At 36.2% G+C, this 25,223-nt stretch overlaps 2 protein-coding genes and 1 long non-coding RNA gene across 3 annotated transcripts; 2 read left to right on the forward strand and 1 right to left on the reverse strand.

The window, feature by feature from the left end:
* Window positions 1–1,774: 1,774 nt before the first annotated feature.
* LOC135593656 (uncharacterized) lies at window positions 1,775–4,522 on the forward strand. The gene is made up of 2 exons (XR_010479756.1): window positions 1,775–4,177; window positions 4,269–4,522. It is a non-coding gene; the product is annotated as an uncharacterized LOC135593656 (long non-coding RNA).
* Window positions 4,523–6,530: 2,008 nt separating this feature from the next.
* On the reverse strand, window positions 6,531–7,538 carry LOC135593657 (uncharacterized). Its single transcript, XM_065083861.1, has one exon. The coding sequence runs from the start codon at window positions 7,456–7,458 to the stop codon at window positions 6,742–6,744; it is 717 nt and encodes a 238-aa protein (XP_064939933.1). The 5' UTR covers window positions 7,459–7,538; the 3' UTR covers window positions 6,531–6,741.
* Window positions 7,539–15,451: 7,913 nt separating this feature from the next.
* Window positions 15,452–19,487, forward strand: LOC103998745 (phytochrome-interacting ankyrin-repeat protein 1). The gene is made up of 3 exons (XM_009420311.2): window positions 15,452–16,151; window positions 18,266–18,437; window positions 19,063–19,487. The coding sequence occupies exons 1-3, from the start codon at window positions 16,017–16,019 to the stop codon at window positions 19,272–19,274; spliced, it is 519 nt and encodes a 172-aa protein (XP_009418586.1). The 5' UTR covers window positions 15,452–16,016; the 3' UTR covers window positions 19,275–19,487.
* Window positions 19,488–25,223: the final 5,736 nt, after the last annotated feature.

Raw genomic sequence — 25,223 nt, forward strand, 5'->3', positions numbered from 1 at the left:
CCTTCATATTCTTTCAATCAAGAAAATTTAGGCCCCTTCATGCTCAATCACTTGTTGTCTGTCCAAGACTGAGAAAGAATTCTTGTCATAGCAAGAATGTTGTGCAGCCAAGCTTACTGCAATTTCCAGCTGCATGGGCTTCAATCATTGAACACAGATGGTGAACACCAAGCAGATGGCAGTCATGCTTGCACACTTTTGTCAATGTTGTCATGTCCACCAAACTCTCAGCCATGTGACTTGCAGGACACTTATTCCCTCTCAAGCTTAGATAACAACAATCCTTGTGCAAGAAGTCATAGACTCTTGGTGGATTCTTGTCCTGCTTCAGAAAAATCTACACATGAGGACAAGGCCACACACACACACACACACACACTGCTCCTGTGTGGACAGAGGCATGGCATGTGCTCTCATGCTGTGTGTCTGTCTCTGTGGACTACATTGAAGTCATCACTGTGCCTTACTCCTATCTCAAACAGTGGTCAGAGGAATCTATCTGGTCCCTTTTCACATGTCCAGCATAAAAAAAGACCTCAAGTTCTTCCATCACAAGTCTCATCTGACTGCTTTCACTGCAAGTCTTATCTTACGTGGATGAAGCAAGCACTCCATCCTGGGAAGAGTCTCCAGATGAGACTGGAAATGATTGGATAATTGAGAGGTTTGCTTGTCTGACAAATGGAACACTAAGAACTCCTTGTCAAGGAAGGGTGGCAATTATATGAGTCTGCTTTCTCTTGCTTGTCTGTTGGTAGACAGGCAAGTTTGTGTGATCCTGTCTCATGAACTGAGATATAATGAACCCACTGAAGAATCAGATTGGGTTTGAGTCATTCTAGGGAGTTCTAAGGTAGATCTTGATCCATTACTAGCCTTATTATATTACTTCTAATGTTCCTTCTAGGCTTTATTGTTTTCATCCTTTTTTTTTATTATTTCTCTTCAACTATTTACTAATCTTTGCTCTATAATTTATTTTCTATTAAGAAAATATAGGTTTTATTGTTGAGAAAATATTATATTTTTTTAAAATTTTTATATATCTTCTTTTGCTAAAGGAATTGAAGGTGAAGAAACAATAGAACCATAGTTCAACCAAATTCTCTCTCCCATTAACATCCATCAATGTATATATGCAAGCTTTTAAATTATTAAGAAAAGAATTGCAATAGATTTTGTTTTGATTTTTAGAAAAAAGTTGAATATTTATATATAGGAGAATTATTCATATAATAATCCATCTAATTTTAAGTTTAGCGCGCACGCACGCGCGCGCACACACACACATATATATATATAATTTTATTTTTAAACTAATTAATATTAGTTATGGTTAGAATGTGATATTTCAGTATTTTGAAAGGGCATAAATATTATATTAAGTTTTATTAAGGGTGAATACATTATTTTTAAACCTATAAAAATAATAAAAATATAATTTTACTATTTACAACCCCTACATTATTAATCATACTCTTATTCGTATAATCTCTTATTTTATTTATGAGAACTCCAGCTATGCTAATTTTGCTCCATTGTCGTCCAACGATATTATAGTTCATATAATGATAATATTTGTCACATCATTTTGATGAAAAGAAAGATATGGGAAGAAAAAAAAATAAAAAAATATTTATATAAATAGGGGAATATTTTTAAAATATTAAAAATTCTTAAAACGAAACTGTCATAGTAAAAGGAATTTCCAATATAAATATCTTATTTTTAAGATGGATATGCAAAGACGATTTTTGATAGGAATATTAGATCCTCGAGTGATGCCACGTGTCACAATCGGACGCATCCATTTCGCGGATAAATAACACCGCCCATGTGTTGGCCGTCGTCGCCTCCCCAAAGCTTCATCCGCCGCCGGCGCTGCCGGTGAAGGCTACATATTTGGCAGTCGCCGCCGCCTCTGGTTCGCTTGGTGCAGGTCGGGAACGCCGCGATCCGCCGGCGGACGAGCCGCTTCCCGCCTTGCACCAACTGAATCGGAGGCGGAAGCGACGATCCCCGTGTTTTTGCGGATCCCGCTTGCTGGATCTCGACGCTTGGTGTTCGTTTCGAACCTTGTCTTTCGTGTTGGGAGGTTTTTCTCCCTCCGTTCTGCTGATTGATGCCTTGTTTTAGGTCACGACGTTTTTCTGCGCTCTATCCGAGCAGTTTCCCCCTATTACAGCGGAAAGCTTTGACCTTTAGAATAGATTCTTTCGATTTAATTGAGCTCGGTTGCCTTTGGGGTTTGTTCTTTCGATTAAATTTGATTGAAGTCTCCTTGAGGTTCTTTTGTGTCTGGCGTTGCATTTCTCCGCAATCGATTCATCAATTGGAATCTCTGCCATGATTTATTGGCTGATGAGTTTTGAACATCGGTTACATTGTCATTTCCTCTTTTTTTTCTCTCTTGATTTTTGAGTAACAATTAGGTAGATCTGTGTTTCGTATTTCCATACTGATTTGGTGTGTCTGGTAACTCTGGTTGTGATGGAAATTGCAAGATTGCTTCTTTCTTGATCCATTGAACAGACAGATGTGGTGTTCAAGATAAGTGAAGAAATTGGCAGGTGTATTAGTTGATTTCTGGTTTGGTTCTGCCCTTACTATTTCTCTTTGTTTTTAGAAAGCTAGGAGCTGGTTTTGCTGCCAAATATCTTTCTCCAACGTATCATTCTTCCCAGTAATAAGGCCCAGATTGACAAGGAATTCTAGTATCATTGAAGAATATGTACTTTTGTTACAAGAAATTCTTGCAAATTTCCTCTTTAAGTTGTTATTTTGAATGTCAAGTCTGTGGATCACTCTCTAGTTCCTTTCTGTTGTGTTACCTTTCCAATTGTTGTAGATTGACATTACTTATTTTTGGAATTCCTCTTTGACTTCATGAGATTGTGATTTGATTTGTAAATTTATGGTCACATGTCTAGTTTTTAATTTATGTAGAGTGGAGCATCTCATGCAACTTTCTTGTTCATGTAAAGTTTGGTTACCTTGATGTTAACTAGAAATTTCTTCTTATGGTCATTTATTAATTAGAACTTCATGGTCCAATGAAAATAACCAATCTCCATATATTTTTTATGGCCATCTTACATGTGTTTAATGGTTTACTATATCATGACTGCCTGTGTAACTAATTGCCATTGAAGATGACAGAACCCAAGGCCTTCATGCAAAGTGAACAATCTAGTTTGAGTTTTATATTTCTACATAAAATCTAGTCATGTTTTTCTCTATCAAGGGACTTGAGAGAAGTAGGGGATGCTATGGATCAACATGGCTCGTGGCTAAGACGAAGGATTTAAATAGAAGGCTTGTACCAATGTTGACACTTAATAGGAGTATTAGATAGAGGGCTCCTTTTACCTTTCCTCAGGTAACTAGGTAGTTGGTGAAATCTTGTTTATATACATGCATGTAATGGAGCTAATCTGGAATTTAGTGTATCAGAACCTTGTTAGATATGGCTTCTTTCCTTGTTTTGCTCAAGTGACATGTTGTGTATGATAGTTTCATGGTTCTAGTTGTCACAAAAACACCTTCCTTGGAAGAAAAGAAGATTTTTTTTTTTTATTACTAGGGCTCTTTCATAATTTAATTTTTTGTGGGATGATTTAATAAACTACAGGACCAAGAATGGAAATTGGATCAGTTCACATTCTCATTTACCATCCTCTGATAATAAATCAAGGCTACGAGTGGCTATTCGAGGTCACACATTCTGTATGTTCCTTCTCTTGCTTTTCGCCACCCTAAAGGATGTTATTTTCAAATAATTTATCAGATGCATTACACTGTGTGAGTGGTTTTTATAAAAAATGTCTTCCTAAATGCAAATTGCCTTCCTAGCTCAAAATTCTTTGGGTAACTCAATTTCTCCTTTCAAGTTCAGTGATCTTATCTAGATGAGAACTAAGTGAAGATACTACAAATGGTAGTTCACTGGAATTGTGCTTAGTCTAGATTTGTGTTGGTTTTTCATCTATTACTCTTAAAACATTGTTGTAGAATTGTGCTCTTGACATGGTTATTGGAACTTGTCATGGAGTTGATTTTTTATAGTCAGATGGATTGGTTCATCAAGATAAATGCAGTAGTTTGTCTAAGCCAGCTTTGATTGATGTCATTTTGCAGTTGGGAAGAGTGGAAAATGTCAACATGTTTGATGACCTTGGTAACTTTACATAATGCTACCAGAAATGGGCATATTTCTATAGAAGATGCACATCACTCATGGATGGCTTTGGTTTTTTTATTTTTTTCAGGTATTACTTGAGTGCATCAGGCTTCATCTAAAGATAATAGATCGCCATGAAGGACGAATAAATCTGACGGTTCGAATCCGCGAGCTGTGAGAAGAGGATGGATGTGGCTTTGGTATAAATATTAATCCTCATGTAAAACTTTGGTTGGAATATTCTTTACAATCTCATGTGACAAACTAATTTGGTCTGGGACTTTGGTGTGATATTAATAATCTTCATATATAATTTTGGTTAGAATGATCTTTACAATCTCATGTGACAAAGTATCTCTTAATCCCACTTGCATCTTGTGCCATGCAGTAGTTCAAGACTCTGGATCTACGCTGCTCAGTTATCCACTGCATCTCATGTATGTGATGATGATGATGATGATGATGTGTGTAATATTTGAATAAATGCAAGCATAATCGCCAGTCGAGTTGCTTCACTAATTAAACTATTTATTATCATTTTTTATGTTTGTCGTCTACTTTTTATAGTCAATGTTTGTCACCGTCTTATATTTATAGAAATATTTTTATAATATTATCTTATATATATATATATTTCTGAGAGTGATCACACTCAGCCGGTGCTTTCGAAGTCCAATAAAGTTTCAGAAGCAAGGAGAATAAGTATCTTGACTTTTGGCTAGCAGAAGACACCAGCTGTGAGTTGTATGTAGCATGGCTGATCATCATACAGCAAAACCAAACTGCTGAAATAAGAATTTAATAGTTGAAAGCCAATGCTAGCTAGCAATAATCTGTGTCCGTAAAAAAAATGATCTGAGCTCCGGTGCAGAGAATTGTTTTTATGTTGAGTTCAAAGTAAGCTTTGTTTTGACAATAAGAGCCATCATTCATTCCCATTCTTCTCTGATCTTTCTTTGTGATGCATTCTTATCCAAAATATCATGTCACACAGAGTTTGAAACATTTTTTTTCATTGAAGAAAGAATAATCTTCCATATGTTGAGTTCAAAGTAAGCTTTGTTTTGACAATAAGAGCCATCATTCATTCTCATTCTTCTCTTATCCTTCTTTGTGATGCATTCTTATCCAAAATATCATGTCAAACATAGTTTGAAACATTTTTTTTCATTCAAGAAAGAATAATCTTCCATATGATAGGTATTTTGAGCATATGCTTGCTTAGGATTGACAACAAAGTGGCTTAGAGGTCCAGTAGGTATTTTGAGATAAATTGTTGCAATACATACTTTTCCTGCTACTGTTACCACAAGCAACCATCTCACATTTGATTACTGTTGATGAATGATCCCCAGTTAACAATCTTATAATGTATGGATTGATAACAGCAACAGCAAGAACATCTCCTAATTTCCCAACTATTTTAGGTTGATTACATAGATCTTTTCCTATTATCGAACTCTGTGTAAGGTAAATATCTCTCATTAAATCAAGGATCCCTAAATATCTTTTTTATTATTTTTAATAAAAATGTTTTTAAGGTCTTCTTTAACCTCTCCTTACAGGATTAATCCTAAACGACTCAGCCAGTCTATAATGCATGGATTACTCAATCATATCAACATGCATCCACAAAACAGTTCCTCTACAATGGGTCCAGTTGTAATTAGGAATCTAAGAATAACATTAACCATTTCAGTGAGAGGATTCTTTCTGCTTAAAAATGCTGATTCATTCATTGCCCAATGTTCATAGTGAATGTCTTTCTCTGCACTCAACAGTACAATGAATCCTAAATTTGTACACCAATTGTTTTCAGAATCATAAAAGAGAAGGATGGATTTATCCCACTTTTTCTTGGGTTGACTAAAAGATCAACAACATATCTCAAAATTTAATTTGATCAAAATGTTTGAACTAAATTTGGTCTCACACTCGAAGAATATAGTACAGAACTAGATTGTCCTATGGCATTAGGACACTACATTGTGTAACTTGGAACTCCAAGTCTGATTAATTAAACTCATAATCTGATCTTTGGGAGAACAAGCATATCTTTCAGCAGCATCTATCCATAATTACGGACTTGATGATCCTGAATTCCAATCAGAAATTCCCTTTCCTATTCAGATATGAGATGCATTTTACATGAAAATATAGAGATATGAAACAGACCATTCAACATAGGTTACTATAGAAAGAAGAAACAGGCACTGTATATTTGCAACAACTATGGTCATCCTTATCATTATGCTATGCCTTCACTAAAAATTGTTGCTTATGTTTCTGATCTGTCTACAGAATCAAATAAATCAATCAAGAAGTAAAATGCATGGCAGGAAACATGAAATGTTAAATCCTTATGCTCCTAAAATTGAAAGATCATTGATTTGATTTGCATATATCTTTTCATCCATTTCACAGGAAAAAAAGGGAGGAAAAACATATATATTTAGCATGCATAACTCTCCGCTAAAAGAACACTAAAAGACTATGTAGCAACATCATCTTCATTTGCAGATAGAGAAAGGGGTACCGAGTCATCTCTTATATGCATTCCATCACTTGAGCTCTTCGTCGTCGCTCAGCAACTCGTCGATGGCAGCAGCGTTCATCCTCGCCGACGCCTGCTTCACCCACTTCACTATCTTCTCAGACTCCCGCATCGCCTTCTCCTGTTCCTTCAACGCCTTCTTTAGTTTCCTATGCTCCTTAAGAGACAGGACGCCCAGCTCTGACAGCACATCGTCCCCCTTCCCCTTCCTCCTTTGCGCCCTCTTCGGCGAGTAACCAAAGCAGCACCTTTGCCGCGGCGGCGAAGGCGACGATTCTCCCGAGGAATCGAACGAGAAGGAGGGCGAGGAACCGAACCCAGATTTTGGTTTGGCTTCCGCCTTGTTCGCGGCCACTTCGTTGTCAAGGGGGAAGATCTCGGCTTTGCGGTCGTCTCGGCCAGCAATCGGCTCCTCAGGCTTCCGAGGGTCGGCGGGTGAGTTGGGCTGGTTCCGGGCGCGATTCAATTCGAGGGCATCGGGGAAGTTCTCCTTCTCCGGCGGGTAAGGGGGATGCGGGGTGGAGAGATTGGGAAGGGAAGCTGGGAGGGATTTGAGTTTGCGGTAGCGGGATTCGAGGTGGGAGGGGAGGAGGGTGGAGTCGGAAAGGTGGGCGGTGTTGAGGGCGGCGATCTGCTCGAGGGCGCATAGATCGGCCGCCTCGGCGATGACGGCGTTAACGGCGTCGTCATCGGTGTCGGAGAGGTGGGGAAGGGAGGAAGCCATGGAAGGAAGAGGAAGTGAAGGCAGGAACAGAGAGAGAGAGAGAGTGAGCGCTTTAAGCGGCGGCTTTTGTTGTGTGACGAGTGTGAACGGGAAAGAGCGAATCGTCTTGATGTCATGTCTTTGGCATTTTGGAAGACATTTATTTATTATTATACTATATATAAAATAATTAATATTATTCGGCTGGCTTCGTGACCGTTGGGAGTGGATTGATGTCATTTGCTGTAGTAGGCTTGAAATATGGATGACCTACTTTAACTATTTTTTATATTTCTTTGATTTTCGAATTAATTTTTTTAAAAAAATTATTTTTGAAAATTTGTTATATAGAATCTCTAATCTCATAAAAAAAACTATTTTACCCATTTCTTCGTCTGAAACCCCCAGACTCAAAATTATCTTCGTTAGACCCATTATCATCTTTGTCTTGTATCGTCGTCCTATCTCTTTTTTACTCTACCGAAAATGACAATTGGGTGGGAGTTCACGAGCGAGCCCCTAACCGTATGAGTTTTAACACAAGTGTTTCCTTGTGCGTTTGACGATGTCTTCACTCGCAACACCATACCAAGGTTTATGTTGGATAACTTAATACAAAAATATATAAAATATCTTTGTGCATATAGCATGAGATATAACTAACGTGTCTCCTTCATGCATGCATGATATATATTTTTTTAATAAAAAAATTTGAAGTGTTCAATGCATCCAACCCCTCCCCCTTATGCACCATGTGTTCACTCATGACAAAAAAAAAAAAAAAAGAAAGAAAGTATCTAACGTGATCAACATATCCCATATGTGCATGATACGTTAGCTTAGGACATAAATATTTAAAGTATCCAATATAACCCAAAACATCTCCTTTCTGTAGGATGCATATGTAAAACATCAAAAGCATTTAAAGTATATGATAATTTAAGTATCTCGTTTGTGCATGATACATCCACTTAGGGTTAAAAAATATCTAAAGTATCTGATACAATCCGAGGTTTCTCGTTTATGCATAATGATCCACCCAAGATTAAAAGTATCTGCAGAGCCAATCGCATTCTAAAGCTTATCATTTGCATATGTAGCATCAATCCAGGATTAAAAAAAAAATATTTGATATCAAAAATGCAATATGTTCACCTAAGATAAAAAAAAAAAGCGTATAGGGTCGATTGCATCCTAAGGCCTCTCATTTGTGCATGTTCATCCAAGAAAAAAAAAAAAACTTAGGGTGAAAGTGCGATACACAAGATACAAACATCTTTTGTCCTCGAATTAAAATAGACAATCATAAAACATGGAGATATATCATTGCACACAAATCATGATGTAAGTGATTGAGCCCATTGGCTCGGGCTTGATCATATTAAGCTATGGTCCATGATCATTTTGTATGATTGCACATGTTATATGTGATTGATTATATACCTATTAAATATGTATATATATTTATATACGATGTAGATATATATTAAATATACATGTGTGTGATACATAATATTAGAAGATCGAATCAAAACCCCTCTCTCTATAATATTAAGTCAGTAAACATGAGACGATTAGATTGACCCATGTGGCCTTCTATCATTATAGAGAGAAATTGATTACTGATGTAAGTTGAGTTGGTGGAGTCCCTCGAGGCTCATTTATGTTGCGATTTGAGATCTTATATATGACATAGAGATGTCATCGGTAACCTAAAGATGTGATATACTTGGTGAGTCACTTGAGGCTATATCATCGAATCAAACTCATCTTATAACGGTGATGACTTAACCGAACATCGTGGTTGGTCGAGTCCCTAAAGGCCATAATGGTTCGGAGGCCGAACAAGATGAGAATCACAAAGAGTTATGATCAGCAAGAGTTGCCTACCTTTTTGGGTTTAACGAGATTGATTGAATCCCTCGAGGTTATGTTAAGATACCGATTAGATCTCGATCCCCAATAGAGATCTGTTGGAGGTCTTCGATTCACATACCGAAGGGAGTTATGTATTTCGCGAGAAAATAATGGGAGTAGATTAAGATAGAAGACCATATCTTGATTATTTATTTATTTTATAAAATCTATATATTATTTATTTCTATTGTATATTTATTTTTATAAAATATTATTTTTAAATCCCTTACATGGCATACTTGATGTCAATTGCTTCACTGGTCCAAATTACACAGATTGACTCTGGAACTTGAGAATCATTTTTATGGCAGAGAAAATCGTGTATGTCCTTGACATAGTAATGCTTATACCTGAGGAAGGGTCATGCGAGGATGAGATCGCTCGATACGTAAAGTACATAGATGGCTCCACTCTTGCTCAATGTTACATGTTGGGCTCCATGATTCGCAAGTTACAAAGGTAATATGAAAAGATAGATGTCAGATTTATTCTCATGCATCTCCGTAAATTGTTAGAGGAACAGAAAAGAACTCAATGATATGAGATATGCAAGAGTCTCTTCCACGCCAAGATGACTAAGGGAACACCGATTCAAAACCATATTCTTAAGATGATTGAGTAGATAGAGAAGCTCACGGGTCTAGGAATGATCCTCGAGGATAATCTATGTGTGGATCTTGTGCTTCAGTTTCTACCAGATTTATTTTCTCAGTTCATTATAAATTTTAATATAAACAAACATGATATGACTCTTCTTGAGCACCTTAATATATTGAGAGAAGTAGAGAATACCATCAAGAAAAAGAAGTTAGTTCTCTATACTGATAAGACTAGAAAGAAAAGGAAGGCAAAGAAGTGACTTAAGAAGGGCAATGGCAAACCGAGTAAAGTAAATATTACTAAGAAGGACCCGACAAAGGACAAAGGCCGGTGTTTCCACTACGGCAAAGACGGGCATTGGAAGAGGAATTACAAAGAGTATCTTAAAGAGAAGGTGAAAGAAAAGCTTTCAGAAGCTTCAAGTATATTCATAATTAATCTCCACTTGTTAGATTCTTATGATAATACATGAGTATTGGATATCATGAGTGTTTATTATATCTATAATTCATTGTAGGTTCTGGTAAAACTTAGGAGATTGGCGAGAGGCGAGATAGACCTCAAGATAGACAATTGAGCAAAAGTTGTTGTAATAGTTGTTGGCGATGTCACTCTACATCTGCTTGGTGGAGCTACTATTGCATTGTATGTATGTTACTTTATTCATTTTATTATTAAAAATATTATTTCTATTTCATAGTTAGTTGATATAAATTAGTTTTTGAGAATAATAGTTGTTCAATAATATTAGATGATTAGATCATTACTAGAGGAACATTACATAATAGTTTATTTATGCTAGACATTACTCCACATATCATAAATATAGATGTGTCCAAGACAAAACGAGATGAGATGAATAGTACATACCTGTTGCATTGTAGGCTAGCTCACATCTACGAGATTCATTCGACTATGAGTCATATGCAACTTCTAAACCTTTGCCTTCATGAAAAATTGATCAACTCCCCATTTAGTGGAATTGGAGAGAGAGCCACTAAGTTACTAGAACTCATACATAGCGATGTGTGTGGTCTCATGTCAACCTAGGTCATAGGTGGTTACTCCTACTTTATTATTTTTACTAAAGATTTCTCTAAGTATAGGTACATGTACTTAATAAATTACAAGTCCGAAGCCTTCGAGAAATTCAGATAGTATAAAAATGAAATACAGAATAAAATTAAAAAGAGTATCAAGATGCTTCAATTAGATCGATGAGGTGAATACCTGAGTACAGAGTTCATCTAGTTCTTCAAGAATTATTAAATTCTATCTCAACAGATACCTCCTTATATATCTTAGCTTAATAGTATATCAAAAAGGAAGAATCACACATTGTTAGACATGGTATAGTCTATGATGAGTTTCATCGTCCTTCCCATCTCATTATGGGGATACACCCTAAAGTCTGCAGCTTACTTTCTGAACAGAGTTTCAACTAAGTCAATGGTGTCTACACCATATAAGATATGGAAAGGGAAGAAGCTCAATCTTAAGGTTGTTAAGATTTAGGGCTGTCTTGCCCCCATGTTAAGAGATACAATCCCGACAAGTTGGCATCCAGGATGAAACGATGTAAGTTTGTGGGATATTCCAACGAAACTTATATGTATTATTTCTATCATCCCGAGGACCAAAAGATCTTTGTAGTCAAGAGGACGGTGTTCCTTTAGAAGGAACATATTCTTGGTAGAGACAATAAGAGCATGATAGAGTTGAGCGAATTTGGATAACCTAGCTCAAGCATAATTCCACAGCCTGAGTTTGTTTAGGTATCTAGCACATAAGTTCTTACTTTACGTGGGTTCGACAAAGCACTCAATCCTCCTGAGAGATATGCGAGACATATCAGAAGAGAGGATGTTGAGGATATTAATCCTTAAACCTACAAGGAGGCTATTACGAGTATAAACTTTGGGAAGTGGCAAAAAGCCATAAATTTTGAGATAGATTCCATGTACTCCAATAAATTTTAGAACCTTGTTGATGCACTTGAGGGTATTGTACTCATTGGTCGCAAGTGGATTTTTAAGAAGATGATTTGAGTAGATGAAAATGTAAAAACTTATAAAGCAAGGCTAGTAGTTAAGGGGTATAATTAAAGGCAATGTGTTGACTATGATAAAAATTTTTCACCTGCAGTTATGCTAAAATTCATCTGAATTCTATTGGCTATTGTAGCACACTATGATTATGAGATCTAGCAGATAGACGTAAAAATCACATTCCTCAATGGTAACATTGATAAGGAGATGTATATGATACAGTTTTAGAGATTCATATCCTAGGAAAGTCCAAATAAGGTGTGTATGTAGCTTAAGTCTATCTATGGATTAAAGCAAGCTTCTCGAACTTAGAACATAAAATTTGATGAGACGATCAAATTTTATGACTTCGTTAAGAACGAAGATAAGCCTTATGTGTATAGGAAGGTAAGTGTGAGTGCTATCACCTTCTTTGTGCTATATGTGATATCCTAATCATTAGAAATAATATAGGAATACTCTCCATAGTAAAGACTTGGCTATCTAGATAATTCTCCATTGAGGACTTAGGGGAAGCATCCTATATCTTGGGGATTCAGATCTGTTGAGATAGATCCAAGAGGATGCTTGGCTTGTCCCAGCCTAGGTACATAGAAACCATTGCTAAAAAGGTTTGGCATGAAACATTCCAAGAGATGTCTCATACCGATAAGATATATGATATCACTTTCTAGGAGTATATCCTTAAAGACTCCTAAAGAAAGTGCCGACATAGATAGGATACCCTATGCCTCACGATAGGATCTATCATGTATGTTATGCTATGTACCATGCCTGATATAGTGTAGGCTTTAAGTGTTACGAGCAGATATCAGGCGGATCTAGGTTTGGAACACTAGAAGGCAGTAAAGTGTATCCTTAAGTACTTGAGAAGGACTAAGAGTCTTTTACTAGTGTATGGAGGAAATAGCCTTAGGGTTGAAAGCTACATTGACTCGAGTTTTCAATTTGATATCGATGATAGCAAGTTTAATTTAAGCTATGTGTTCACCCGGAATTGAGGAGCAGCATATTGAAAGAGTTCCAAGCAAGATACTATTACTAACTCGACTATAGAGGCGGAGTACATTGATGCAGTAGAGGCAGTAAAGGAGGAAGTTTGGGTGAAGAAATTCATCATAGATTTGGGAGTCGTGTCGGGCAGCCAAGAGCCGATTCTCTTATATTGTGATAATAACGGGGTGATTGCTTAAGAAAAGGAACCAAAGTCTTATTAGAAGTATATGCACGTTCTGAGGATATTCTACCTGATCAAAGAGATTATGGCTCGAGGAGATGTAGTGGTAGAAAGAGTTACATCCGAATATAATATTGTAGATCCACTAATGAAGCTATTATCTCATATTGTCCTTGAGCATCACACAGGTCTGATGGAGATCAAACACGTAGGTGATTGACTTTATGTCAAGTGGGAGATTGCTAGTCATAGGTGTCTTGCAAGTCAATCACGTGAGTGATGGTACATGTGATATGATACACACTCTTTTTACTTATTATATATTTGACGTCTTTCTCATTTTATATTACATATTACATATATTGTGATGTCCATGGATATGTACAATGGCAATCGGATCGGGATAATATAACGATAATGAGACTGATTCATCTTTAAACATATACCTCAAATAATCTCGATCATAGGTTACTCGGGAGGGACATCGAGATAACATGATACACTAGTGTATTGAATACTCGTCCATATGATGGAAATGGTTGGACTTATAATTGCTTATGTGGGGACACTATGGATATAGTGTAGGTACTCATTGGAGAGTGAGTTTATTGATCGATCTGCTCACGGAATACTAGATGGTTGATGATACCTCATTGTTTGTTTCCGTTGTCCCAACAATGTATCTGGTCCTTAGACTTGAGACACTAAGGATCTCCTATATGAGTACTCTACTATTTGATATTGGACTTATAGGCCTAACAATTTCATATCTAGCATAGCCAATCATTGGAAGTGACGACTAACCTTATGAGGGTTATTGAGTTTCAATAGAGGATCATCCACTCTCAATGTCATGAGAGGAATATTCTATGTATTCTTGCTTAGACAAATCCTTGGTCAGGATTATTCAAATTGGGAGAGAAAGAGTTCTCTAAGAGAATCCAATTAGAACGAGGCTTGAGTATAAACCATATGACCCTGATAGTACTATGCTTGGAAAACGATCTCTAGGATATTATATGGATGAGGGAATATAGATACACGGTAGCTAATGATAGATATATCTAGTGGATTGGATTCCCTTGCATCGTCTAGGTACTGTGGTGTAGTGGGCTAATACGTCAACAGTCGATAAGTAGAGTGGATTATTATGGAGATAATAATTCACTGAGCTAGAAGGAGTTCTGATAGATATGACTTATAATCAGCTCAATATTGGGCCTAGAGGGTTATACACATATAGTAGGTGTTGTGATGAGTAGAGGTTCGAAATATCCATTGGAGCTCCTATCTTATTGGATATCCAATAAGCCTCTGAATTATTAGATCTTGTAGATAATAACCAATAAGAGACTATGAGAGATTATTGGTAGAGATCCATTAATCTAATAGACTTGTGTAGTTAGATAGAAATACAGTATCCAATATGATATGATTCACTAGGGTAAGTTTATATGTGCCTCCATAAATAGGAAGGAACCAAATGACCATAGGCCAGACCCCTTTTGGCTGTCACCTCCTATTCTTCTCTCACTCTCTCCTCCTTAGCTAGCAACCTCTTATTATTGGGCCGGCCCCTTCTTGATCTTATAGTGTGCATGAAAAGGAGATTTGTGCAGCGATATGAGGAGCATCTTCGTAGCCCCTATCGTGTGGATCACTGCTAGGGAGGAGGACAGTTGACCTCCTTCATCCTCTCCTACAGATAAGTATGATTTGAAGGATATACGATCTCTCTAAATAACACATATCTCTTAAATGGTTTTTTTGGGTTTACAAGTTTTTACGTATTAATCTTCGTACGATGATATTAAATTATTTTTTATAGAAATATAAGAATTTTGTTTTCACCCTTCGACTGTTCATGTGATGCTGTCTCAACGTATACAAATTAAAAAATATGTTTATATTTATGGAATACATATTTGATCATAATTTAATAGTCCATATACAAATATTTTTGCCAAATCAAATTGATGATCAAATTTTGCAACAAAAATAATATTTATATTTATATATATACATCCTATATTTACAAGGATGAAAATTTCCTAGTAAAGACACGTGTCCCTTTGTAAACTTGAGCTCGACTTGGGCTACATATTTCGATTCAAAACCACAAGTGCTGTCAAATCCCATTAACCCAACCCACAGCCCACATAAAGCCATCTTCTACCATCTTAGCCGGTTCGACAGCCGGTCCATGAATGAACCGGGTTCATCAGGTTCCACGCGACCTATATAAGATGGCCAATCCACGATTCCCGTCCTTGAGCGGACGGAGACGGCCGAGACCGCATTTGCGACAGGAAAGGGGTAATTAGGGTTCGTGCGGCTTCTCCATGATTCCGTTCCTTTGATATCCCTGCCGGTGTATTCTCGCTTTGATTTCTCGCTTCTTCTCCTCATCTTAACTGTTGGGATCTAGGGTTTCGTCTTGTTTTGATCGGAGCAATCAGGCGTCCTCAAGTATGATTCTGTCGTCTCCTTTTATGCTCTCGTCGATCGTTGGTCCGATCTCCGCCCTCAACAATATCCGCGCGCTCGGCCCCGGTTTGAATCCTTTCGCGCCCTTTGGCATGGGAAACTACTCGGCCTCCCGCTAAATCTTTTCTTCTTCTCGATCGTTCTTGTTAGTATGTAAAGCCTCGATCTTGTTTTCTGGGTTGGACCTTTTGCTGCATACTTTCTTTAGTGGACAAGACCTTGGTTTTCCTTTGAAAACGAGAGAGCTTAGTTTCCAGTATTTGTCTGATCGGAAAAAAAAGTTTGTGGGAATAGAATTGTGGTTTCCTTTTCTTGTCTTCGTGGTTGCTCAATTCTAGGGCTCGTGAGATATGTCGCCTGAGCAGCAGGTAAAGACACGGAACTATATTTCAAGCAGGCGACTTTTTAAGCACCGGCTGAGGGAGAGGGATGACAGGGGTTGGACCCTACTTCACATCGGTGCCAGAAAGGGTGACTTGAAAGAGGTTGGTGTTCTTGATATTTCGTCTCTTACTGAACTTACTGGATTTACAGTCCATGTTGTCTAAAAAATATTTGTCCAGTTCCTTCTAGAGGTATTGAATTTTTAGATATATAGCTGATTGTATAAATAATTTAATTCTGTTACTTGGAATGTTAAAAACATATCATGAGTTTAAATTAGGTTTTCGGGACTTGGAGGAATACATGGTAATTCACACATTCAGGGGAATAGTCCACGGTTTTACTTGGGGAAATTCATGTAAAATGGAAAATCAGGTTCATATGGAGGAAGTAGATGATGGAATTACAATAATCAATGTATTTGATATTCTGTTGATCCCTATCACATAGAGATATATGCAGTTAATTTGTTCAAGTAGATTAAGCTTGACTGGGAAACAATCTTAACACTGAAGAGTTCAAATGCAGTAGGTGTGAAATTTTTATTTGTTCCTTGACCTGTACTCTTTGATATCATTATGGTCAAATTCACTATTGTTCATGCACAGAATGCTTCCCAAAGATGTCGTAACTGAAACATTCAGAACCAGTACACAACATAGCTATTACATAAGCTCCTAGTAAGTGGCATTAAAATCAATATTACTTTATATTTTAAATAAACAACTTAAAGTGCCAAAATGTTGTGCTCTGATCATGAACCAGAAGTGAGAACGTTGCTTCAACTTGTCAATTATGCATACTTTAATTTCTTGCCATTCCATATTAGACACATTGGACATGATACATGTAAGTCACTTTTAAGGTGCCTTTTGTATACTTCCTATTAGTATTGAATTTTTAAACTATTTTTAACAGTATAATTACTTGGGAGATACTTCATTTACAGAATAATTCTGGAGAATTTGTTTTCTTGATTTTTTTTAACTATATATGATTAGATGAATTATATAGATTTTTCTATTGACCAATGGATTACGATTGATGAAATTATAATAGTGATATATATGTATCATAAGTTCATGCTATCTTTTCTATGTTTTTGAAATATAATGTTGCTATATTTCATCATATATGGGCTAGGTATGCTAGTTAATCAGTTACTTTTGTTTATTTTGATTACTATATATTATTCAATTTTTAACACATGTTATCATATATATTCTTTATAGTAACATATTTTTTTCAAGATTCTACGGTTTGGTATTGTTGTGTATATATATCGTGTTATATCTACATCACATATTTGTATTTGTATTTCATTGGCTTCATATTTTTGCTAATTATTATAATATTACAATCAGATTTTGATAAGTTTTTGCTAATTTATTAGTTAACCTCATTTTGCTTCCTAAGAGCTTACTATTTTAGTTAATTCTTCCTTAATAAAGAATTCTTCCGTAAGTTCAGCAGTTCTTGTTTTATCATGGTACAAGCACTTTAGGTGCCATTTGAGTTCCTCGTGCAGCAAAACATTATTATGTACCATCTTGTCACAAGTGAATGTGGACATAACATCATAACCCTGTGATGGATAAATTAAATTTTGTAGATTTTTGTGGAGTGTTACACAAAATATTAAAAATGTCCATTATTTGTATTTGAATGTGTATTACCAAACTGCTCGATCATATTATGAAAGCAAGGTCATTGCATAAAGGTCTCCTGTTTGATTTAATTATTCTGGAGATATTCTAACTCATGTTGAAGAATGTTGTTTACTAAAGACCATGCTTCTTATAGTGTATATTCCTCCCGGTTCAAATTGAATTTGTGGAGTGTTAGACGTGCTTGAAATTAAATGTATTGATGGAGTCTGAAAATTGTTTTGGATAATTGTTAATTTGCAAAATAAATGTCAGATAACAGATAACATATGTTATTACAAACCTCAGTTGATAGATTTTGATCCTGTTACCCCAGTTGATAGATTTTGATTCATATGTGATACTTTATTTTATGTAATTATGTCATCATGGCCCCTTCTTCCATATCATCATGGTTTTTATGATTTTGTCTTCATTATGTGACTCTTTTTTGTGTTATTTTATTGTGTCTGTAGCTGCTGCAGAGAACCTTCCATGACCTTTTTGTCATTAACTTGAATTAAGATCTCATGATTGCTTCATTTTTTTGTATGAATTCCTGTTTGCAGGTGAAGCGACTTTTGGATGCAGGCATGGATGTCAATGTGACTGCTTTGGGTTGCAAAGCTCTAGGTGTGACCCCTCTCCATCTCGCTGCACAAGGTGGACACATCAATGTTATGGATGAGTTACTCGAACGCGGTGCAAATATTGATGCTAGAACGAAGGGAGCATGTGGCTGTAAGTTTTACTTGTTTTGGTTACTTGCTAAATGACAAGATTTTGTTTTATACAACCTATAATGTTATTTCTTTTTTAGGATAATTTAATAGTGTCATTAGTATTGCACAAATTGCTCCTGTCTAAAAAGCATGTTCTGAGCTGTGGATACAATTCTTGTTTAGCTGGGAAAACCTGTTCATAAACATGTTCAATTATTTTGTAAAAAGATGCTTAATTCATTTTTATTCTACTACACTGCTCTTTCCCTCACACTCATTAGAAAGCACGTGTAAACATGTCTTGCTATAGTAAGGATCACCTTGTCCTCTTGCCATTTATATTTGTTTGTGCCTGCTGAATTTCTTCCTGATCGTGCAAGAGAAACAAATACTATTTATTAATCTGTTTTTTTTAAGTTCTAAGCATGGTTTTCCATGCCATATGACTGCTACCGGTTCTTTCTTTCTTGAATCTCAGCTGCAGTTGATTTCCAAACTTGAGGTGCTCCATGTTGATCAATCATGTCTCTTATCTAGAATGTCTAGTCTACACATTTCTTGATTGTATTTGCTTCATAAATGTTTTTGAAGTAAGGTTCATTTCCTGCATCCCAGAGCTCATTTTGTACCTTTTGATGAATCAGGGACTCCTCTTCATATCGCAGCCAAGGAGAGAAACAAGCAGGCTATCAAGTTCCTGATTGAGAATGGTGCATTCTTGCCTCCAGACATAAATGACAACCGGTTCAATCCACCCCTCCATTACTGTCCAGGACTGGAATGGGCGTACGAAATCAAGCACAAGCAAGAAGAATGGCTTTCTAGCAGTGGAACTTCCTACAGCTCTGAGAACTAGTGCAGGTTTCTGCAAAGCTCACTAGTAACGGCAATATCTTACACTGATCAGCATGACTATAAAAAAATGTGAACACTTTTTTATAGTCCTAAACGATCTATCATGTTGAAATCTTGTAAGATGACTGCATGTATTAGCTGAAGATATTGTATCAGCTGCAAAACCTTTCTACATAGTCTTATAAAAGGTTTGCTGCCGCCCTTACTGATTTTACATGGCTGCCATCAGCATCTTTGATCCATCTCACCTGAGTGGCTGCTTAGGAAGACATATCCATCATCTTCGAATAAGTTACTGCCTTTGTTTCTGCTTCTAGACAATTTTGAAACATTAAGTTGCCTTCACTTTCCGAATTGCTTGCTTAAAAATTTCAAAGATTCCAGAATGAATAGTCCAATGCTTGAAAATATGAAAGATCTGGTGATCCTGTTCTTATCAGGTACTGTGATATTGGCTGCTGCATGATCAGTTATTCACTGTAGAAATATATTCAGCTTCTGTTTTTGTGGAACTTAGAAGTTAATAGTGATCCTCTTCTTATTATTTACAGTAATAATTACTGCTACCTGATCAGATATCTCGGTGGGAACAAATGCAGCTTCTTTTTCTGGGATTAACTTCAGCCTGGAGTTGTCTAAATTCAATATTTGAGGCCACTGATGTAGCCAAGGAATTCTATGAATGAAAAATGCAACTTTCCAGTCTCTGTATTTTGCTCCTTTGCAAATCAATAAAAGAGAAAAAAGGAACTGAATCAATGGCCGAGTGTCATATTGCTTGCTTTTTTTTGCCTTTTTCTAAGAGAGAGAGAGAGAGAGAGAGAGAGAGACAGAGAGAGAGAGAGAGAGGTGCCAGGCTCCAGCCCTGGTAGACGAGGCAGAGACTTTAGGGTTTATCAATGTTGGTGAATGATGTAGAACAGAAATAACATTAAAATTTACAATTAGAAAGAATTTTAGTAAAATGATCTTATAAAAAAAGACAATGGAAATAACTCTTTATAATGGATTTTTTTTTATAATACTTAAATTCATTAATTTTTTATGATTTCATAGGTTTAGAGAGTGTCTTTATTTATACTAGTTCTATATCTTAAAAACTGATTAATTAACAATACAGGATAATTAAAAAATATATATATAATTAATAATATGAGATAAATAAAAATGATAAGTGGGTAATTTTAGGTTTTTCCATAATTTATTCCGAATTAATCTTATATACTTGAGAAAAAACTCGTCTTTGAGTTTGTTTAGATACAATAAATTCTCTTTTAGAAAGTAGTCATATAAGTAATTATAAAAAATCTCTTTTTTCGCAAGTACATCGTAATTGTATGTCATTTCTTGAACACCTTCTTTCTCTTGTGTTTATCGGTTGCTTCATGTATGTGGCATTAGTAACTGCCAACTTGGTTGATTGTACTTGTTCAGCCATGTTGTTAGGTGGTACACTTATTCTAGGAGTTTTTAGTAGGCGAACTAAATCCAAAACATACTTTGGCATTTTCTTGTAAACAACAAAGAATGGTAACACTATGATAAAACTATGAATTATGTTATTATAAGCAAATTTAGATTGTGTGAGTGTGAAATCCAATTATCTTAGTTTGTCAACTTTCCCAAAGTCCTATTAGTTACTTCCGTCTGATCATTAGTTTGTGGGTGAGCTATGCTGTTAAACTTCAAAATTGCATTAAATCTTTTCCCCAAGGTAAGCCAAATATGAGAGAAAAATTTAGAATCTCTATCAAAAGTAATTGATTTTGATACCCTATGTAGGTGCATGACTTCTTGAAAGAATAGCCTAACAATATGTATTGCAGTCGAAGTCTTTTAACATGGTATGAAATGAGCCATATCGAAGAATCAATCTATAACCATAAACACAGAATCAACTCTCCTCTGAGTTCTTGACAATCCCAATACAAAATCCATAGATAAATCCTCCCAAATGTCTTATGTGGTAAGAGCATATATAGACTAGTGTTTTACGACGGGCCCTTTGCGGTTTGATGAGTCGAAAAATTTTTTACGAAATTACCAACATCCCTTTTTAATTGTGGCCAAAAGTATCTCTTCTCGATGATTACTATTATTTTGTTTTGCTCGAAATGTTCGCTGAGTCCTCCTCGATATAAATCTTGAATAATCTTTTCTTGTAAGGATATCATTGGAATGCACAATGTATTACCTTTAAATAAGTAACCATCATGGATATGATTGGATAAACCAAATAACATAACTAATCATTCATATAAGCCTTCTATTGTCTGAATATAATATTCAATTCATCTCCAACTCTTATGCGAATTTGATGATATCCGCAATGAAGATAAATATTTGATAATATCTTGGAGCCTTGTAGTTGATCCAGCATATCTTCTAGCCAATGTATGGGAAAGCGACACTTTATCATGATTTTGTTGATGGCTCTACTATCGATGCACATCCTCTAGCTTCCATCTTTCTTAGGTGTCAACAAAGTTGGGATTGCACATAGGCTCTTACTTTCTCGAATATATCTCTTCTACATCAACTCTTCTATCTTCTTCCTTAGCATATCATTCTTTTTTTCGTTCATCTAATAGTAAGGCACATTTGGTAGACTCACTCTGAGAGCCAAATCAATTTGGTATTGAATATCTCTCATGGGTGAAAGTTCTGATGGGAAATCTTTGGGGCAACATCTAATGCGCAGTAGAAGAACAGAAAACAAAATCCCCAATTCCCAAATATATATTCGTCGTCGTGCGAAGATTTGTGCGCAAAATCCGCGAAACTTAAAACTGCGTATAGAATAGATTGTGTTACCTAGGGAGACCGTATATCCCTGAATCCTTGCATATCTCTAGGAGAGGGTGAAGGAGGTCAAGCGCCCTCATCTCTTGCGGTGATCCACACAGTAGGGTTGCGACGATGCTCCTCAAAACTCTCGGCCTGCTTTGAGGTGAAGAGAGGGAGGAAAATATGAGAGGCAAGCAAAGATTCTAGCCTATGAACCACCAGTTCCCTCCTATTTATAGAGTTCCCCTGTCAACTTAACCCTAATGGATCTTGCCCTATTGGATATTGGATCTCCATCTAACTACCCAAGCCTATTAGATTAGTGGATCTCTATCTAATAATCTCTCATGGGCTTTTATTATATCTCATTCATAGGATCCAATGATTCATGGGCTTATTGGATATCCAATAATATAGGGGCTCCGACGAATATCTCATATCCGAACCTCTACTCATCGCAATGCCTACAATATGTGTATGACCCTTTAGGCCCAATATCAAGCTGGTCGTGAGTCATACCTATCAGAACTCCTTTTGGCTCAGTGAATTATTATCTTCATAATAATTCACTCGACTCATCGACTGCGGATGTACTAGGCCACTACGCCGCAGTCCTCAAACGATACAGGGGAATCCAATCCATTGGACCTATCTGTCCTCAGTTACCATGTACCTATAGTCCCTCATCCATCTAATATCTCAGAGACTGTATACGGGTATGGTACTATCAGACTCATACGGTTTATACTCGAGTCTTGCTCTAATCGGATTCTCCCAAAGAACTCTTTCTCTCTCAATCTGAATAACCCTAACCAGGGATTTGTCTGAGCAAGAACACATGAGACATTCCTCTCATGACACCGAGAGTGAATGATCCTCTATCGATACTCAATAGCCCTCGTAAGGTTGACTACCACTCCCGAAGACCGGCTGTGCTAGATCTGGGACATCCAAACTTATAAGTTTGGTATCAAAGAGTGGAGCACTCATACAGGACACCCTTGATGTCTAAGGACCAAGATACACCACTGGGACCATAGAATCACTATTTGACAATAAGGCATCAACAACCATCCAGTATTCCGTAAGCGAATCAATCAGTGAACTCATTCCCCAATGAGCACCTGTATTGTATCTCTAGTGTCCCCACACGAGCAGCTATGAGACCAGCTACATCCATCATATGGACGGGTATATAACACACCAGTCTATCCGGTTATCTCGATGTCTCTCTCGAGTACCCTATGACCGAGATTATTTAGGATCTATGTTTAAAGATGAATCGGTCTCATTATCATGATCTCATCACGATCTGATTCTCATTACATAGATTCAAGAACATCACTATATATATATATATATATATATATATATATATATATATATATATATATATATATATATATATATATATATATATATATATATATAGCCAATATAAAGTGATAAAATATCAAAATATAATAAGCAAAAAGACTGCGTGTCAAGTCACACGTGTCATTACTCACGTGATTAGCTTGTATGGCACATATGACTAGCAAGTTCATCTGGTAACTCTTTAAGGGTGATCTCGTTGAATTCTTCCAATATCGATTCTAGTTCTTTTGGAATCTTTGCTTCAAGTGGCTCTTCTCCCTTCACAATAAAAGCATAGCATACTCTTATTTCTTTAGAACTGACAATGAATTTCTACATAAAGTTGAAAATGAATAAGAAAGACTTCCTCTCCACTTTAGAAGTGTCGAATTCATCTCTCTTTTTGTTAGTCGGTAGAATGACAATCTTCTTCCTGTTCCACTAGAATACATAGACATTATTTCGTTCAAGGTGAGTTGCATTCACATCATATTGTCATGGCCTTTCAAGTAGCACATGACATGCATTCATATCAACTACCTTACATATAACTTCCTCCTTATAGCATTTCCTAATTGAGAGAGAAACTCTACAAATCTCAGTTACAGTGATAGTTGGGCCTTCTTTAATCCACCATAGCTTGTATAGTGTTGGATGAGCTTTCGTTCGTAATTTTAAATGTCTCACTATGTGATTTAGATACAATATTGTCACATTTTCTATTGTCTATGATCAATGCACACTTTGTTATTAACATTGCATCTGGAAGCTTTTCTTACGTTGAGATAGATCTTTCTTGCCTTAGAGTGAGTAATAATATTTTTACAATACATGTGATGTGTTCCTCTTCTTCCTTTACTATTTTAGTATTGTCAATATCATCAATCATATCATCTTAGGCATCTCCTTCTTCTTCAAAGTCATTATTGTGATCTATAAAGTTGATAGTCTTATAAGCACGATACTCATTGGAATGATGACCAAGCTCCCCACATTTGAAACACTTCCCAACTAGGGGTCGAGCATATGAATTGTTTGTGGTAGTCAGGATATACCTAACTTACCTTGTTGCTTCTCCGATATTTGTGCCTTGATTTGTAAGTTGTACTGACTCAGTAACAACTTATCTTTGTTATGAATAGGTTGCGTTGGCAGAGTAGAGAATTGTCGAGTAGTAATTGGAAGTCGAGCCAATAATATTTTAGCCTTTAATGCTATATTATTAACTTCATTTGTCCATATCAGAGTTAAAAATATTTTATCTTTAATTACAAATTATAGTCCATTGATGTACCTTATCGTTTGTTGGTTTTCTAACTCTGATAAGTTAGATCTAGTTGAAAGGTATAAGAATTCATCGGCATACTTAGTTATAGATCGAGTACCTTGGATGCAATTTTGATATTGTTGGAACAACAGTTGTTGGGGGTAGGAATTTTCTTCATCTTTCACCATATCTGTATTAGTGAATTTCTTTGTCTTCTTATGTTATTATGTAATGTATCCCACCAAGTTGTTGCACCTCTTTTCAACTTGTATACAACAAGATTGATTTGTTTGTGATCAAGAACATCCATCACCTCGATGAAGTTCTCTACTTCATAACTCCAATCAAGAAAAACTTCAATACTGAGATAACCAATAAAACTGGGGAGGTATACTTTTAGACGATAATCCTTAAATAGTCTATTTCGTTTGGGTGGTGCTTGATATCTTCTATACCTTGAAGTGTCAATATTGAGCTGCACCAGCATCTCTTCTTTGGTTGGTTTTATGATAGTCAACAATTCTTTCTTCATCTGACTTA

The sequence above is a fragment of the Musa acuminata genome, chromosome BXJ1-9 (genome assembly GCF_036884655.1).
Source record: "Musa acuminata AAA Group cultivar baxijiao chromosome BXJ1-9, Cavendish_Baxijiao_AAA, whole genome shotgun sequence".
NCBI lineage: Eukaryota > Viridiplantae > Streptophyta > Magnoliopsida > Zingiberales > Musaceae > Musa > Musa acuminata.

What these genes read in the sequence shown, in the direction of transcription:
- LOC135593657 (XM_065083861.1), bottom strand. Translation starts at nt 7,458, where the DNA reads ATGGCTTCCTCCCTTCCCCACCTCTCCGACACCGATGACGACGCCGTT.
- LOC103998745 (XM_009420311.2), top strand. Translation starts at nt 16,017, where the DNA reads ATGTCGCCTGAGCAGCAGGTAAAGACACGGAACTATATTTCAAGCAGG. An exon ending in GAAAGGGTGACTTGAAAGAG is followed by an intron (nt 16,152 to 18,265) that starts GTTGGTGTTCTT and finishes TCCTGTTTGCAG; the next exon opens with GTGAAGCGACTTTTGGATGC. An exon ending in AACGAAGGGAGCATGTGGCT is followed by an intron (nt 18,438 to 19,062) that starts GTAAGTTTTACT and finishes TTGATGAATCAG; the next exon opens with GGACTCCTCTTCATATCGCA.